Genomic DNA, 18540 nt, shown 5'->3' with positions numbered 1-18540 from the left:
CTAGTAAAACGGAATTTATACCTGTATATAAATTGATCAATTATATTACACTATAGCCACATTGGACAAACGGTTCGGAAAATGGATGGATGGATGATTCAGCTGCGGCGCCATCTTCCAAATTCATTCAACACAGTGCATTATGGGTATTCTCTAGCTGTTGAGCATACATTTGTTGTACACTTGTTATTGCGGTGCATTGTGGGATTGAATGAGTGCACTCGATAACATCCACTATGGTTTCGGACACCACTACAAATGACTGTCCCCTCAAATAGTGCCCTATTTAGGGGTATAGGGTGTGATTTCGGACACAGCCTACATGTCAAGTCATTGCCTGATAGGGCAGCGAGGCATTTTCAGATGAGCTTTCAGGCGTAGCATAGACACAGTTTAAATACCAAAGTATCAAAGTCTTGAAACATCTACTGTACAAGAACTTTGCTGGTGTTGGGAAATATCCTGAACACTTACTGCTATTAAAAGAGAGAGCAGTCATGCAACACATACAGCTACGGCATCAATTAAGCAGAGACAAGGAAACAAATGAACCCAGAAATAAATGCGCAGAGTATTGGTCAAACATCACCTGTGCTCTGAGCATGTGCAGATGTCCATGCGTTCGCTATGAGACTAATCACAAATGCCCTCTTAATAATTTCACATTTCGCACTGATTTTATCGAAGAACGCCTCATTTACAATTCTGCCTCATTAAACCTCAAATTGGCGTTAATGAGCAGGTAATTTGGGAAGAGGCCCATCTCGAACGTACAGACAATGCCTACAGTGTGCTGTCAGATGGAACATCTCTATGCGTTTATATTTTTTGAGAATCATAGAAATAACTGTAACATGTTTTTGTACATCAAATTATTATTATTTCAGTCCAAATATCCTCATTATGTCCAGTACAGGTGGCTGTAATGCTCGTTAGGGTCGTGTTTTTCCTCGTCCACCACACAGGCCTCATTCTGAGGCTGATATCCAGTACAGGAAGCGTATTAATGTGTTTGTGTATTTAATAGATCCTGATGGGTGCCATATGAACTGTGAATCAATAGGGCCAGGAAAGCGCTAGACAACGAGAGCGTTGAGTATTTCTCTGTGACAGACGTCTCTCAGTGAGTTTGCTTCTTGATTGGCTCACACATGGGGTTTTCTCTTAGCCAGAAGTGCTCAGCTCAAGTCCATACACCTGTTTTTTATTGCAGTTGTATCATAACAGTGCATGCTGTCCTAACATTTGAATTGAATTATGGAGAGAGTGTTTTTTGTTATTTTAAAGGTTATTGAAGGAATGAGAGTCATGGATATGTCATAGCTGCTAAATGGCTGCCGTTCTATCGTTTTTAAGTTGCAAGGTCAATGTTTTGTAATGTATTAATTTGCTGGACACCTTTGCACTTTATATCTTCCAATAAAAATAACTCATAAAAAGTAAAAATATTTTTATATATACACTACTGTTCAAAAGTTTAGGGTTGGTAAAACATTTTTTTCATGATTTTTGATGCTCACCAAGGCTACATTTGCTGGATTAAAAATACAGTAAAAACAGTAATATTTCACAGCAGTGATATTGTGAGATATTATTAGAATTTAAATAACTGTTTTCTATTTAAAATTATTTTAAAATGTAATGTATTCCTGTGATGCAAAGCTGGGTTTTCAGCATCATTACTCCAGTCTTCAGTGTCACATGATCCTTCAGAAATCATTCTAATGTGATGATTTGATGCTCACGAAACATTTCTGATTATTATCAGTTGAAAACACAGGATTTTTTCAGGAATTTCTGATGAATAGAGAGTTCAAAAGAAAAATATTTTCTTAAAAGTCTGTCACTTTTGATCAATTTAATGTGTCCTTGCCAAATAAAAGTATTAATTTCTATGATTTTTTAAATATTTATGATATATTATATGATGTTTGAAAAACCTTTCATAAAAAAGGCGATCCCAATAAATAAGAAATGTACAGAAATGGTGTGATTTCAGAAGCACTTCAGCATGTGTGTTCCTCATACTGTTGACTCCAGGAAAAAGAGGGATCAAATTAAAAACAGATTTTATTGGTTACAAACTATGCCTTAATAATTCCAGCAGTGTATGTTTGCAATACATTGTGCTTTTCTATCTTTCGCTTTATGAAATGTCTGTTCCTTCGGAATCACACCCATGATGTTGATATTGTGAGTTCCAGGCGTTAGAAGAAAATTCCTTGTCCATTTTTTGTTGTTGTCGTTTTTTGGTCCCCACCCCTTTTTTTTTTTTTTTTTTTTTGAAAAGGCAGAAATTCAAGTTTTCTATGTTAGGGTTAGAGTAAGGATAGTGTATATAGTTTGTACAGTATAAAGATCATTATGTCTATGGAAAGTCCCCGGTAAACATGGACACCCAAAATGAGTGTGTGTTTTTCCTGGTAAAACCTACATTATGGGGACAAAATGTCGGCAATATCCGAAATCCTTGTCCTTGTGGGGACATTTCTTGGTCCACATGAGGAAAACGGCTTATAAATAATACTAATTGATGTTTTTTTTAAATGTAAACATGCAGAAGGTTTTCTGTGAGGGTTGTGTTTAGGGGTAGGGGTAGAGGATAGAATACACAGTATAAATATAATTATGTCTATGGAAAGTCCCCATACAACATGGAAACCCAACTTCTGTGTGTGTTTGGGGGGGTTGTGTGTCTAATAGCACTCATTAAGCGTCATTTGATCTAATAGTCGGGGTGGAGTTGGTTAAACTAACATACCTGCGCTGGGGGCCCAGTGTAATTATGGATTCAGTGTTAGACTGTCACTCTGTGTAACACCTATAGGAAGTGCTCTATGCATCTTTGTCTTTCCACAGCTCAATCACAGCAGTCAAACAGCACAACTGTTAGAAGTCACAGAGACCGCAAGTAAATCTGCTCAAAATCTCCTTTCAAGTGAATTTGCTTGAAGCTAAAATCCCAAATCTGACACGAGTCTCATTGTTTTGACAATCTCACACATCAACAAGTTGAAAGGGGATAATAATTTATCCTTAGCAATAACAGCAGCTGATATTACAGTAAAAAAAAGAGAGCCAGATTTGGCGCGTCGCGCGGCACTCCTTTCAAAACAGACCACACAAGACTGATAGACATTATTTAAGCTTACAATGAATGTAAAAAGAAGTCGGTTTCACTTAGCAGAGGCGTCACTTAGGGGCGAGTTAAGTTTACAATGGGAACTGCTCACATAAACCCAACCAAAACAAGAGAGGAGAAGAAGAGAAAACCAGAACCGCAGGCTCGATCCGTTCAGACTGTGTGTGAAGGTGCCAACCACCGAGGCTGTGTGTGTTTGCGTCTGGTTTGGATAGTTGCTGCGTATATCAGTGCTGCATCATTAGGAGTCGAGAAATACTGATGGCGCCCTGTTCCGAGTCACACTGCTTTCATATCCGCATGGAGGTGATGAAGAAGTGTGCCTGCGGTTTGAAAAGGGCTGAGGGCCCTGTGTGTGTGTGCGTGTGTGTCTGTACCCCTTCCCTGCTTGGCTTTCCTCCTAAATGCTGAAATGTAAAGACCACACAGACACCTGGCAACACTCCACAACAGCCTGGCTTTTTCCTCCCACTTTCCTTTTTCTCCTTCCCTTCTCTTTTTCTCTGATTTTCTTTTCCAGTTTATTCCGTTCTTCCGCTGACTTTCTCAAAAACCCTGTTGATGACGGCCGTGATGAATTTCCATAATTTCCGGGCCGCCCCAACTAGCGCATGTGCGTCGTCCGGACGTCTATTCGATGCGAGATCTGTAAGATGTCCAAAACATTCCCCGTCGAACCTTTCAATGACGTTCAGCAGATGTTTTGGGGAAATTTGCAGTGGCCTCGCCCACAGGTAGTGATGTCATATACGAATATTTGTTTTGGGAGAAGCGGCATCACCGACGGAGACAGATGGTGAAGATGTTTTGGGTTATTTTAGCCTTCTCTCAAATACTAATTTTCTTTATTTTGACTTTTTTCATGCTGAAATATTTCACTTGACACAGACAACACGAGAGAGAAGCGATTCCACAGCAGAGGATTTATTATGAAAATCTGTTCTAAAATCTAAAATCCAATATTAGTTTTAAATTATTTTTTTTATTTTTTCTAATTTTCTAATCGTATATATATACCATGTCCTTGCCAGTTATGCCTACTACAATCTACACCACATGCGAAGAAACAAGCGTGGATGTCATTGACTAAAACGATTTTTGAAGTTTTCTGTTAGGTTTGTAAGGCTAAGTTATATTGCCTCGGAATCTAATGAAGTATGAAATTATAGCTATGAGTAAAACATAAAATCAATTACACAATCAAATTAATACAGACTCATGGTAATTATAATGTAATTAATACAGTTATAATATTAATACAGACTCATGCTAAAAACCTACCCACTAAAATTACAGCATCTGGTGATCTATATAATACGATCTCAGTGCCTTATCACTAGGTGGCGATAGTGAAGCCTAAAAAGTGAGGAAAGTGTAGTAGAAGAAGAGCGGTACTAAGGTAACTAGGTTGCTTGCACCCAAAATTGCATACTATCTTAGGTACTTATTTTGAATGAGTAATTACTTAACGACCGCTAAAAAAAAGTATTTTCTATAGTATGAATGTGAGTAGTATGAATGTAATTCGGTCCTACCATGTGACCTACCAGCGTCAGTTGTGTTACTTCACTGCCATTCACAAATCCTCTCCCATGGCCTCATGGGATAGTAAAGTGTCCATCGTACGCACACTTCAGAATCTCACCGAAAGTAAGTCGCCCGGGTACTTTTTGCCTATACTCTTTTAGTAATGTGAATTCAGTCATACCTCTTTTGTCACATACTGTTTTTCACCTACTGTATAGTAGGGAAGTATGGGATTTCGGATGCAGCCGACATCGGCAATTCAAGAGAGAGGTGCTCGGATATTCAGACATTGAAGGTTTCATTGTGTGGTTTGTGGTACTGCTCAATTATTATCAGTTATTATTGATGCTCAGTTATTAATAATGGTTCTTATTATTATCAATGTGGAAAACAGTTTTTGCTGCTTAATATTTTTGTGGGAACGGATTTTTTTTTTCTTCAGGATTTTTTGATGAATGAAAATTCAATGAACAGCATTTAGAAATCTTGTTAATTTTAACATTATAAAGTCTTTACTCTGTCCTTGCTAAATAAAAGTATTTTTTTAAAAAGTCTTATTTACCCCAGACTTTTGAATGGTAGTCTATCATGGTTTCCAATAAAAAAGTATATATATATATATATATATATAATTTATATTTAATTTAATTTTAATAAATTAAAATAAATAATGCTATATATATTATATATTTATATTATTATAAAAATTAAAAAAAAAAATACTTTTACAATTTATTTATTTAGTAGACATTTGGCATTTTGATTGCATCTCCCTGCAATCACAGTTTAATTGACACTGACTGTGTCCTAAATTCATCAGTTCCTGTGTCCATTGCTCATTACCATCGGAATACGTTATCGGATCATCAGTGTTTGTTTAGATTTCCTTGTCCAAACAGCCTTTCATGCTGTTCTTCGAGTAGTCCAAAAACCCTTGGATCATATATTTCACACTCATTTCATTTTTTTCATCAATTGTTCTTGGATCAGTTGATGTGGCCTTACAGACTCCCCTGTCATCAAAGGAAGCCTGAAAACAGGAATTACTCCATTATAATTCTCTTTGCTCTGTGATTCTCAACCTGAGATAAGATCTGTGTCAGCTGGAGACTGGGCCACATCCCACAGGGCCATTTAAACATCTGGAATGAATGTGTTAGCGCTTCCGCTCTGTGATTGGACAGGGAAGTGCTAGCTATCGAAAATCTCACTCCTCTGGCTGGGGGATGACAGGAATTTTTGGGACTTTCCCTCCAGCAGTGATTTCATCTGGTTTCCTGGCTCTCTTAAATACATCTCCTCATACAGATGATGTCCTTGTGCTCATTCCTTTACTCTATGTCACTAAGTTATTTTGTGGATCCTGAAAGTGTCATGAAGCCCCAATTTCAGCAGGGGTACGTTCTCAATACAATTTTGAAAAATTAAATTTGATCAAATTAAAACAGCAACAAATCCACAAGAATACATGCATATCAATTAATATCTGTAAGTTTGTATTTTGCATTTGTATTCTTTGTTGCTTTTCTGGATCATTTTGACATTGTTATACCATTGATTTAATTTACACTCACAAGTAGTGTTGCCAAGGTACCAACATTTCAGTAGTCGGTACCAATACAAGTCATTTTTTTGCGGTTCTCTGTACCAATTTCAGTACCAGAGCAAAAAACTGTTGAATTATGTCCCATTTTGTCTCGTCCTTTTGTTATCACTGTCAATCATCTCAGTTTCCGATTCAATTGCGCATTTAAATACGGCTGTCACTTTGCAGTGCTGTACTTAGCAGCATGAATAACTAAACTTGTCTTCAGATTGCAAGAGAAGAGCCTCCCTTTATCATCACCAAGGCTGTCAATCTCTAAAGCACAAGCTCACTGAATTCTGCTATCTTATATAAAAACTGTTTTAATTGTACAATGAATCTCTTATTTGCATTTTTTACACTGCTCACGTTAAACAAAACCAAACCTTGTGCGTTTTTTAGTGGATTCTAACTAATCTCTTCTGACTAGCCTCTCTGATTGGCCATTTCGTTCATGCACTCAACAGATATGATTGTGATTGGCTACAATGCTCAACGCTTGTAAAGACATGCCGTAAATAGAACCCTTTGACGCTCAGAGAGCGCTCAAACAAACACAACGAGAGCGTTTGAAAACAGCGTCTATCAGCAGGTACTGAATATACCGGTACTACTCGTACTGCAAAAATGCTGATCCTTTTTTTTTTAATGTCTGACAACCCTCCTAACAAGTAATTTGTAATGTCGAGACTACCGCAGTCAGAGGTGGACAAAGAACACACCTTCCTTACTTGAGTGAAAGTACAGATACTACTAGTCAAATATTATTCCGTTACAAGTAAAAGTTGTAAAGAGTGATTTTTACTTCAGTAAAAGTACAGAAGTACTCGTTTTTAAAAGTACTTAAGTATCTAAAGTAAAAAGTAAATGTCAGTGCATTGTTTTATTGTTGTTGCATTGTTGTATGTAATACTTACAGTACCTTATGCCTCTGAATCTATGTCTACCCTCATATTAATATCACATTTATTTCTAGAACACAGTTCCAGTAGTGGGATTGAATGTGAGATTGAATAAGTGCACTCAATAACGTCCACAATGGTTTCGGACACGCAAATGGCTGTTCCCTCAAATAGTGGCCTATTTAAAGTTTTTTGGCTTTTAGTATGAATATGTTTGCCTTACTGTTATCTATAAGCTAGTGTGCTCCAAAACAATGACAAATTCGCATTTAAGACCAAACCAAACGTTGAAAATGAAAATCAGGTTGATGTCAGAATCCAACGTCAGATTGACGTTAATCTTCAACGTTGGACAGACGTTGTATTGTGGTTGAAAATGAAAATCAGGTTGACGTCAGAAACCAACATCAGTCGGGTTCTTACGTCAACCCGACTTTCATTTCCAACCAAATGCAACCCCTAAAACCAAAATCATCCCCCGACTGACGTTACTACTTTCTACTCAAGGACTTTGACCGAATTGTAGTGGAGTAAAAAGTACGATATTTGTCTTTCAAATGTAGGGAAGTTAAAGAAAAAAGTTTCCCGAAAAAATAATACTCAAGTAAAGTACAGATACTCAAAAAGTGTGCTTAAGTACAGTACTCAAGTAAATGTACTTTGTTACTGTCCATCTCTGACCGCAGTAGCGGTAGAAGCAAATTGTCTTCCATCATGCATAACTAATAATGTCTCAAAATCATGTTTTAGTGCTTGATTTTTGTCATTTTTAAGCCTAACCATTATCTTGTATCATTCACATTTTTATTGATTTAGAAATAGAAAGAGGACAGGAATTGATGGGAAGAAGAGGAAGAAACAAAAGCAGGAAATGTTCCAAACACGACACAACATGCACTAGGCCAAACAAACAAGCTCCAGCCAACAATTTTATTTTTTAATTATATATTGTTATAGCTTTTCGCATAATTGTGCGGGAGAGACCATTATTTAGTTATGAACTATATTTTATCAGATGTTCTTCATCAGCTACCCTGAGGCAACCTGTTGAGCTCAACAGTACAAAGGTGCTTGTGATCTCTCTAACACTCGTTCCTGGTTTTGTATTTTAGCCACACCATTGGGATTGAACCTAAAACCTTTGTGTTAGCAGCCCAGATTGTTAACCACTTGGCTGCCCCCCACCCCCGTGAGATACTTCTTGGGCGAGCAAATGTAACCAGATACATTATCCAAACTAAGGTGGCTACATATTCTCCACGGACAGAATCAAAAACAAGCCACTTAACATTCCAGAACTCTTGCTGAAAATTCCCATTGTTTGCAAATCCAAATCCATCTCTGGTGTACCCATTACCTGTATGTGGTCTTATTGTAACTTCTGCTCTGGTGATTCTCAAAAATCTAAATATCACCCCTTGCAAATCTGTCTTCAGGGAGGCTTTAGCAGTACGGATGCACATTGAACACTCGAAATTTACTGGTGATCAGAGTCCGCTGTCTCTCCGAGCGCAGAACATTGTGTTTTATATCAATCTCTGTGAAATACAGCCGCACAAAGCACATCTTTGTCCATTTTATTTCCCCAGCAGGATTTATGTCAGGTCCACTGTCTGGATTCAGCTTGTCACAAAAAATTATAGCTGACAAATTGGCTTTGTGTGAAAAGGTATGGTTTGCTCAAATGCTGCACTTCCTGGGAGGTTGAGTTATGCTAGCTTTTAGCTTTTACATGTGTCACATTGCTTGCGAGTTCAAAGGCGGAGTGCGATGCAACGATGTCCTGAAGTTACACTCAGAGTCAAGCTAATGATTTTTCCATTAGCTGTAATGTTTTCATTGAGGTGAAATACTTTATTATTGTGTCTCTATAGTTTTTTGTGCTTCTACAGAAGACATGCGTGAAATTAAAGATGAAGTGTGTAATTTCTGCACCATTTGGGGAACCAAATGGAAATAATGGATGAATGTTTTCAAACGGGTTTTTCAAACACTTTTTGAGCTTTAGTCTGTAAAACACACTGCAAAAAAAGGATGTTCTCTATTTTTGTGTTTTTTATAGTACACATATCTACACTGCAAAAATATGATTTTTCTCCCTCAGTATTTGTGTCTTGTTTTCTTTTGCAAATATCTAAATAATCTTAAAAATCTTTCCTGAAAATGTATAAAATTTAAGTGAATTTATGAAAACTGTAAATAGGGTAAGACAAATAATCTTGTTTTCCCTTTGAATTAAATGTATTTTTCTTACCCCACTGACAGATGGTTTTACTTGTTTTTATGCATGAACTCACTTAAAGTCATTTTGCTCCTCAAGCAAATGTATCTTGATTTAAAAATGTTTACACTGTAAAAAAAAGTGCCTTCAATTTTTAAGTACAATCAACTTGGATGTTTAAGTCATTTCAACTTAAATTACATTAAACTGACTTAAAAAAATGAACCTTGTATAACTTGAAAATTGCTTAACTTATTTTGATGAGTTAAAGCAATGGAAAATCATGCTTAATTATCATAAATTATTGGTCATATGATTTTTACAGTGTATGACTCGCAGTTGTCTTTGCGTATTAAGATAGAAGAAAGGATTTTAAGATTTAAACTGAACACACTTCATAGTTTATATTCTAGAAATACTAAAGCACTTTAATGATTTGATTATGAAACTGTTCTGAGTGTGTTTGCTGCTTCTCTTTGTTCTCCTGGCACAGGTCGGTTAGTCGAGATATAGAGGTAGATCGCTCTTTCGGTGCCAACTGGAGCGCTGCCAACTCCAGCAGGAGTTTTTCTCTTTCTCCTGTTTGATATTTACTTTACGGCCTTCTCAGAAAAAAAAAAAAAAAACGGCTGCAGTCTGAGGGAGACACTGGACCATTTTAATGTGGAAAAAGGGACTAGTTGTGTATTGGGCCGCGCTGCTGTCTTATCCCTCTTCTAATTTGCCGAGAATAGACTTGAGGCTATATGGACTCTTAAACGCTTCTGTTATAGCTTTCCAGAAAGGTGCTGGCCAGTGTCATCATGCATCCTATACAGAGGAAGCACATGCGGTCTTGTATTATAAGCGTTTCGTCTTGTCTGGGAAGGTTGAGTGTTTAATGTGTGCCAACAGAATGTTATTATATGCCAAGCATAGCACTTCATTGTCAAAGCCAAATCTCCGCCCTGATGGGGCAGATTAATAGATGATATTTTAAGAACATGGAATATGTAATATTTGATTTTTTTTTATGGAAATTAAATTAGATTCGGTTTGACTCCATATGGCAGAGTCACGGTAAATTGTGGCTTGAAAGACTCAAATGCCATGGGGCATAATGAAAGCTCTTATAAAGAGGGGAAATGGAACACCTGTCTCATAGTCAAACGTATGCCATACATATACATCATAGATTGGCTAACTTTTTCATGCTAGGAGATATAATCGAGAAGACCCACTAAATAACTTTTTTGAGTGCAGGCTGATAGGTCCTTTACATGCAATCTGCAAGCAATCACATCATTAGCGCAAGGAACAAGCTGATTGGCCTCTGCTGATCCAATGAGATTGCTTGCTCAACATTTAAATAGTCTGGTTCATTGTTTTCTGTATGCTATTCCTGCAGGGCGCTATCAGAGTTCCCCTGAAATCCTCCACCTCCCCCAGCTCCACCTGCCTAGATCTGCTATGGATTTATGTATGTCTATTTATGCAGTAGCATATCTTACATGCTCACATCAGCACGTCTATGTATCTTTTAGCAGTAGCAAGTCCATACTTAAGCAGAGTGTACGCGCGTTGTGGACCCGCCTATAGCCTCATATTACTAACGTGCTCTTTAAATAACAAAAAATAAATATTGCGCCATTGACTTTAGACCAGTTTCAGTTGGTCAATGGCGCAATATTTATTTTTTGTTATTTAAAGAGTAATATGAGGCTATAGGCGGGTCCACAACGTGCGTACATTCTGCTTATTACACACAAACTAGCCAAATATTAAAAATAAAAGGATTACAATGTAAAAGATTAATATTGTGTACATAAATATATGGTGGAATCCGGCTTGTCCCGTAGTAGATCGTCTGCTTGCGCGCTTTAACCTCGCGCACGAGCAGTTCCGTTTCCTCTCTGGAGAAGCGTTCAGTCTTTCCGCTTGCAAATTCCGTCATGTAAATGGCAAATCCGCCATGACGCGAGCACAACTGGCTTTTAAAGGGAATGAGAAATTACATTCTGATTGTTTTTTTGCACGTTACGCCAAAAACACACCCATTTCTCATTAAGAGAATAGAGACAACCCTTTTAGACCATGCGCCGGGTGCGCCGACCTTTTTCCCGTCGTTAAACTAGCAAAAGTGGATTCGGACACGCCCTAAGTGCACTTGCGCCGTGCACTTTAGACCACGCGCTTAGATCGTTAAAATAGGGCCCTTAGTGTCTATGGTGGTTATGGCCCTTGTCCATAATTAAACAAATTGGACTTGTTATGATAATAATAATAATAGTGAAAACCAGATAATTGAACATCATTGCATTGCTCTTTTAATAACTGAAATTTGTACTTTTAACACTTAAGTAATTACGTAAAAGATTTTTGTTACATTTAGGGTAAGTGCAAATGTGGTTAATTAATTTCTCAAATTATCTTTATCCATAGTATGTGAATCTTGAGTCATATTCAAAAGAACCAGTTCATAAGAATGATGTAGGTTTGTTTTTAAATGCAGCCCCTGAGGAGCAGAAGTGCGAGTAACTGTGCTGTAATATGCAAAACACTTGTGGTGTATCTTGTCAGAAATATATAAATACAAGTTATTATGTGGTGGTCAGTTTTATTGATGGCAGTATATTGATTGCAGGGCACAGGCCGAAGCTGGATGATTCTCCGAAGGCCGGACTGTTCTCCGACCGTCTCAGTGAACTAGAGCGTATCCGGCAGACCACCATGAGGGTTACCGTGCCAACGCAAACACCACGGCCCTCCCTTAGCAGCCCCAACTCCTTCACACCTCAGGGCCAGACGCAGATCACAGGTATGAGATAGAAACACACTGCGTATTCTATTCCAATCTATTCTATTCTATTCAGAAAGATGCAGCTGACTCCACAATTAAAGAAGTGACAGCAAAAACAATTACAGTATATCACTCTTATTAGATGTTAATATATATATATATATATATATATATATATATATATATATATTAGGGATGTCAAATCGATTAATCGCGATTAATCACTTGTAACATAAAAGTTTGTGTTTATATATGTGTGTGTATATTTATATGTGTGTGTGTGTGTGTGTGTATACACACACACATATATATTGTGTATGTATATATATGTCCTGTCAAATCCATAAATATTATACACACACGTTATATAAACACCAAACTTTTATGTTAGATGCAATAAATTATTTGATAGCACTAATATACAGTATATACGTGTGTGCGTGCGTGCATGCGTGTGTGCATGCGTGTGTGCGTGTGTGTGTCATCCCCACAGCCACAGGACAATCGGTTTAGAGAATGGATGAATGGATATAATATTTAATTATTTACATTTATGCATTTGGCAGATGCTTTTATCCAACTTACATTGCATTCAAGGTATATGCGTTGCTAGCAGCATGCTCTATTGTTTGAACTATAGGTATACAGGACATATGTTTTTGTTTTTTTGTTTTTTGATTTGTTTATTTTAAATGTCCTTGTAATTCATCAAATACCCGAGTAATGTTAATTTACAGATGTGCACATATTTCTTAAGTTCCTGTTTTATTGGTATGATCTGCACACAAAACCACATGAATGAAGTCAAGGACCCTTTGAGTCACCGCTAACATGTCAGTCACAATTGTTGTTTGCTTTATTCGAATCATCACTTTATATTTACTCATCCACCCAAGCATTTCAGCATATATGGTGTGTGTGTCACTGTTAGTGTCTATTCGTCTAAGCTGAAATCGCACACTGCCACATGATGGACAAGTGGAAACCGAGTGTGGACAGCCTAGGGCAGAAGTTGTGTCACTGTGAGAGAACAGGATATCACCTGTCCTTAATTACTGTTGGAGAGCGCATGTCCTGTACTCTGGGTCCTGTTACTGTACCGCTCCAAAGCCAAGGGACTGGATCTGAGAAGAAATGCACTGTACCTTGTTGACTTTAGCAATTATATGCCTGCTTTTAAACTGATACTTGGCATGACAGAGAGCTTGAATTATGAGACATGAAATGTCAGCTCAGACAAACATTTGTGAATGCATTTGTTTAAATCATTTACCCAAGGGATCATACTGTATTTGCAATATGTGTATATTCACAAGGCTTCTATATGGGACAGACAGACAAATATAAATAGATCAAGAATTGCAATTTTCAGTTTAATTAAATTAATGACAAGATGTATTGATTAATTAAAGGGTTAGTTCACTAAAAATGAAAATTATGTCATTATTTACTCATGTCGCTATTTGTGAATAAAAGCTTAAATTAGATCTGTTCATCAAATAATAATAAGGTGATCGAGTCTCTTCAGAAAATTTGGACTAAACCACTGATTAGTTTTATGATTTCTTTATGAACCTTTTGCAGTGACAAAGTGTCAGTTGCGTAGCTGTCTATGGAGGAACAGAAATCTCTCAGATTTCATTTAAAATATCTCCATTTGTGTTTTAAAAATGGACAAAAGTCTTACGGGTTTGGAACGACATGAGGGTGAGTAAATGATGACAGATTTTTCATTTTTGTATGAACTATCCCTTTAATTCCATATATCAGTGTTTGGTGAGAACCCTTCACTGAACATAAGCTTGTCAAAAGAATTACATAGACTTTGTCCTCACAATGGAAGCCAATGGGAACTGAAACTTTTAAGTTACCAACTTTCTTTAAAATAGTCATACAGGTTTGGAATGACATGAGGAGTAAATGACGACAGAATTTTCATTTTTGGGTGAACTGTCCTTTTAACTGTGGTCTTGTCTTTGACCTGTTTGTACCTTTAGATCCACGCCAGGCTCAATCTTCCCCACCTTGGTCATACGACCAGACGTACCCGTCGTACCTGAGTCCCATGGCCTCCCCGTCTGTGCACTCCACCACTCCGCTGTCGTCCAGCCGGGCCACAGGACTGCCCTCCATCAGCGATGTGCCCAGACGCCTTCCAGGTAACCTCCAGCCTCAGACCTACAGCAGGTGCGCCCCCTACCCCTCGCGTCCAACACTGCAGTGGGCAGGGGGGTGGGCACGTGTGTTATGGTCATTTGCACATTTAGAAGATTTGGGGATTGTGTGAATTAAGCACCTTTGAAAGATATTTGGAAATGAAGGGGTGCATTTTTATAATAACTCTTTAAAAAACTGCATTTACCACCCTGTCATCAGAAAAATGCCTCAGAATTTTGTGAATGAGCCACATTCAAGCCTCATTTGCATTAGAAATAAGCATGTTTGTGCTGAAAAGAATTAGAGTAACTATTTCAGAGTAACACGGCACTATTTCAATGGATTTTAAAATGAGTAGGCACCACCAAGCAGAATTGCCAAAATAGTTACTGTTTTCAAACAGGTTTCCAGAAAACTGCCATTCATTTTGAGGGAAATCAGTCTACCAATGTCTTACTTATTGTCTCCATATTAGATTTAAAAAATTTTGCATTAAAAAAATACACACTTTACTTTTAACTTGTTTTTTTTACTGCTGCTCTGAAATAGAAAACTATTTGTAAATTATAACAGATTATAACGTCTATAGCAGCCCTTGACACAACGCAAAAAAAAACTTGTATTCAGTGTTATTTTAATACAATTTATATATGCTATTATAGTTTTTATTAAAGGGGTGGTATAATGCCCTTTTCACAAGATGTAAAATAAGTCTCTATTGTCCCCAGAGTGTGTATGTGAAGTTTTAGCTCAAAATACCCCACAGATATTTTTATATAGCTTGTTAAAATTGTCACTTTTTGAGGGTGAGCAAAAAGCACCGTTTTGTGTCTGTTCCTTTAAATGCAAATGAGCTGCTGCTTCCGGCACAGAGAAGCTTGCACTCACATAGACATGCACTGAAAATTTCAAAAACTTTTAGCCTTTTATGTTCAAAACGGAGTCAGATAAAGATGGAGAGACTCAAGAAGAAGTGACAACATGTAGAAGCAACAGGACATTTCTGAATGGTTAGTTGATGAATTTATGCAGCTTATGTGTAGTTATCTTCTAGTCATTGATTAGCATATTCTGTCTTGATAATCTATAAATCGCGTCCCGGGGGAGGGGTTTATGTAAATTCTAGGGTTGGTGATGTCACTAACCCAGGAGGAATGTGGTGTAGTCTCTACCAGCCATTTGTTGTAGTCCTTAAAAAGCAATTTCTTTAAAAGCAAATATCTCCCTTTGCTTTGAACTTTGAGCGTTGTAACTTTGCAGATGTTGTTTATTCTCAAACAGCAACATTACACACTAACTAAAGTAAAAAAAAAGTGAAATCATAATCAACCACCCCTTTAATATTTTGAACTTTTGTTTTTATATTTTAATTTTATGTAATTTTGCTATGTGCTTTTGTCATTTTTTTGCACTTGGTTTTTAAGATTCTGGTTTTTGCACTGAAATTTACACAAAACTGTTGCAAATGTTTTGTAAATTCGCTCCTAGATTTGTTGGATGAAAGTTTAATCAGATTAATGAGAAACACACATGAACCTAAAAAAAACACACAAAAAAAAACAATTGGGGCTTCGTTTTGGTAGGGCTATTTTCTGAAATTATCATTTTTCTGTAATGGTCTGTCAATCATATTAAACAAATTATAGCTTTAAATTTCAAAGTCATAATTCGTTAGAAACACAATCTCAAATTCACTCGATTTTTATTAGGTAATGGTCCTGTAGATTTGTAAACGGAGCCAGTTTTTAAAATTGGACTGCGCCATGAGTGTATTTTTAAAACTCGGGGGAAGGGGGAAAAAAAGGTTTCCTTAGCTCCTCTTTCCATGACTTTGATCCTGCGTAGTATATCGTTAATAACAGACCAAGACATAATAACAGGCCAGTGGCGGGCAAATAAAGCCGCTTTATAGCGTTACGCTTCCCAGAGAACCTTTGGGGAATGGAAGGCCACTCGGTGCCCGAGTTGCACCCCATAAGATAATTTGTCCTTGTGTGCCCTACAACACACCCAGATACCCTTTAAGAATAAATGTAGACAGACAAGTTTCCATTTCCAAACACCTGTTTGAATCAGTGCCAGGTGTGTGTTTTCATTCTCTCTCATTTACCTCCATACTACACCCTCACCCATTCCAGAGAACTTGGATAGGCTTAAAGTGATTAAAGAAGAATCTCCCTCACCTTAGCGCTGGTTGGCAGGTTCTGGAGGCCTGCCACCCGCCTGTCATGTTTAATTAATTCAGGTGTATCATTCTTTAATGTGACGCTGGCGCATGTGAGCTTTTGTTAATAAAAGCTTTGATGTCAGATAAGGGCAGGGCGCTTTAATGTTTCCCACAACTTAATTGTAAGAGTAACCGTGCAAAGTCTTTTGCGAGATATAAAACACTTCAGGAGTATTAGACTTTTAACACTGCAAGTGTGTGTTTGTTTTGGTGATAATATACCTCCGTACTCAAGGGGGCGATAGAGTTACCTTCATTCCATCAAAGGATTTTTGGATTTAAATACCAAAAAAAACACTAGAACAATGTTATATATTTTGTTGGCTTGTGTACTTACATAATCCCAAATGTTTCCAACAATGTTTAAATCCAGAGAAATCCACTATTTTAACCAGTGTGACAGCCCGTGTCAATGACGTCATATCCACGTTACCCTCAAATTCCGTAGAAACCATGGAAAGACCAAAGACGCTTTAATATATTATGTGTTTTATTAGACAGGTAAACAACTGTTTGGATACCTTTATTGACAAAAAACGAATCATTTCTTGATTTACCCGCCGCAATGTCTGTACCATGCATCAGAGACAACACTTTTTTGTTAACATAGCAAAATCAGTAATACAGCATTTTCTCTAACGTACAATATATTTTAAAAGGAATTGCATGCCATTTAGCAACACAAGTCATCCAGCTTTTATTAATATGATATTCTAATATCGATCTAACTTACTGCAATATGCAACAAGTAGAGTAATAACATAACTTTCAACACACTCAAAAATGTATTTTTAGTATGATGGTTTTGACCAAGTAAAACAGCGCTGCGTACAGTTTTAATTCGTCAAATAAACGGACCCGTACGAGTAGTAATTCAGCACTTGCGGCTGCTTCATTAGAATGAAATATAATAATGTGGTTATAAGTGATCAAATGTAACTGTAACAAAGTTCAAGTTCAGAGAAGAAGAAGGCGGGAACCAGCAAACGTTAAAAGCAACTTTAATCGTAAAATAAACTTAAACAACTAAACGAAAGGATCGGCAGCTGCCGACTGTGGTATGTAAGCGTATTAAAAGCTCCTTCGTTTGACTCGAGACCGTTCCGATCCCACAGCTCTCAGCTTTGCCCTGCTTCATACCACACTAATATTAATACAACTTTTAGCTCATCCATGAACATGATTTCTACCTGAGTCCGGTCGGATTGCTTTCCATCGGCTGTGGATTCCACACTCATTCGTTTTGAATGAGCGACCTAGCGGTGAAACTTACATACTGTGCCTTTAAACTTGGGTTATTGTGTTATTATTCAGATCGTTAGCTATCAACATATCAGTTTTAAAGGTAAAGTTTGTATTATTCATTTTTTTTGTGTCACAAGTGCCACCAAGCAGAATTGCAAAAATATTAAGGGGTTTCTAGAATACTGCCATTAATGACTTTATTTGACCGCTCAAATAAAGGCTGGTTTAAAGTACTTCTTCCTGCTCTATGTATTAATACTCATGGGTAGCCTAAATGGGTTCCATTCAGACATTAAGTATTTTACTGTTATGTGTCAACAAGATTCAACAAGACATTTTCACCTGGCTAGACCCAATGTTAAAGGGATACTCCACCGTTTTTTCATATTAAACTATGTTATTCCCTTAACTAAGACGAGTTGATACATACCTCTCTCGTCTCAGTGCGTGCACTAAATCGCTCTGTCTTGCGGCGAAACTTTGTTAGCCCAGTTCATTCAATATGTGCCAAGCAGAGAAGCTACCAAACACCTCCACGTTTTTCCTATTTAAATACAGTTACTCGCGTAGTGTAACTCGACCTAGGACGGTGACACAAAACAAAACATTGCGCTTTTCTAAGCGTGTAAAATGGATAACTATATTGTATGGCGGAATACCATAGCAAGTGCTTGGAAGCACTTCGACTTCGGCGCAGTAATATCTTCACTCGTGAAAAATCCTCTCACCGGCCCCCGCTCCCTCTAGTGAAGATA

The 18540-nt window shown here is 37.4% G+C and overlaps 1 protein-coding gene across 5 annotated transcripts in view; it reads left to right on the top strand.

The window, feature by feature from the left end:
• Positions 1–18540, top strand: part of runx2b (RUNX family transcription factor 2b) — a 53522-nt gene that overhangs the window by 29001 nt on the left and 5981 nt on the right. For 4 of the 5 annotated variants that reach the window (XM_079887947.1, XM_079887946.1, XM_079887948.1 and 1 more), the window contains 3 exons: positions 10765–10836; positions 12001–12174; positions 14154–14315. In XM_079887947.1, coding sequence (XP_079744073.1) covers positions 10765–10836; positions 12001–12174; positions 14154–14315 — 408 coding nt within the window. The remainder of the gene's footprint in view (positions 1–10764; positions 10837–12000; positions 12175–14153; positions 14316–18540) is intronic. The other variant, XM_079887949.1, reaches the window with a different exon arrangement.

The sequence above is a fragment of the Squalius cephalus genome (genome assembly GCF_949319135.1).
Source record: "Squalius cephalus genome assembly, chromosome: 12".
In the NCBI taxonomy this organism is placed as follows: Eukaryota; Metazoa; Chordata; class Actinopteri; order Cypriniformes; family Leuciscidae; genus Squalius; species Squalius cephalus.
The sequence above is the reverse complement of the archived record's forward strand: the minus strand, read 5'-3'. Positions and strand labels throughout refer to the sequence as shown.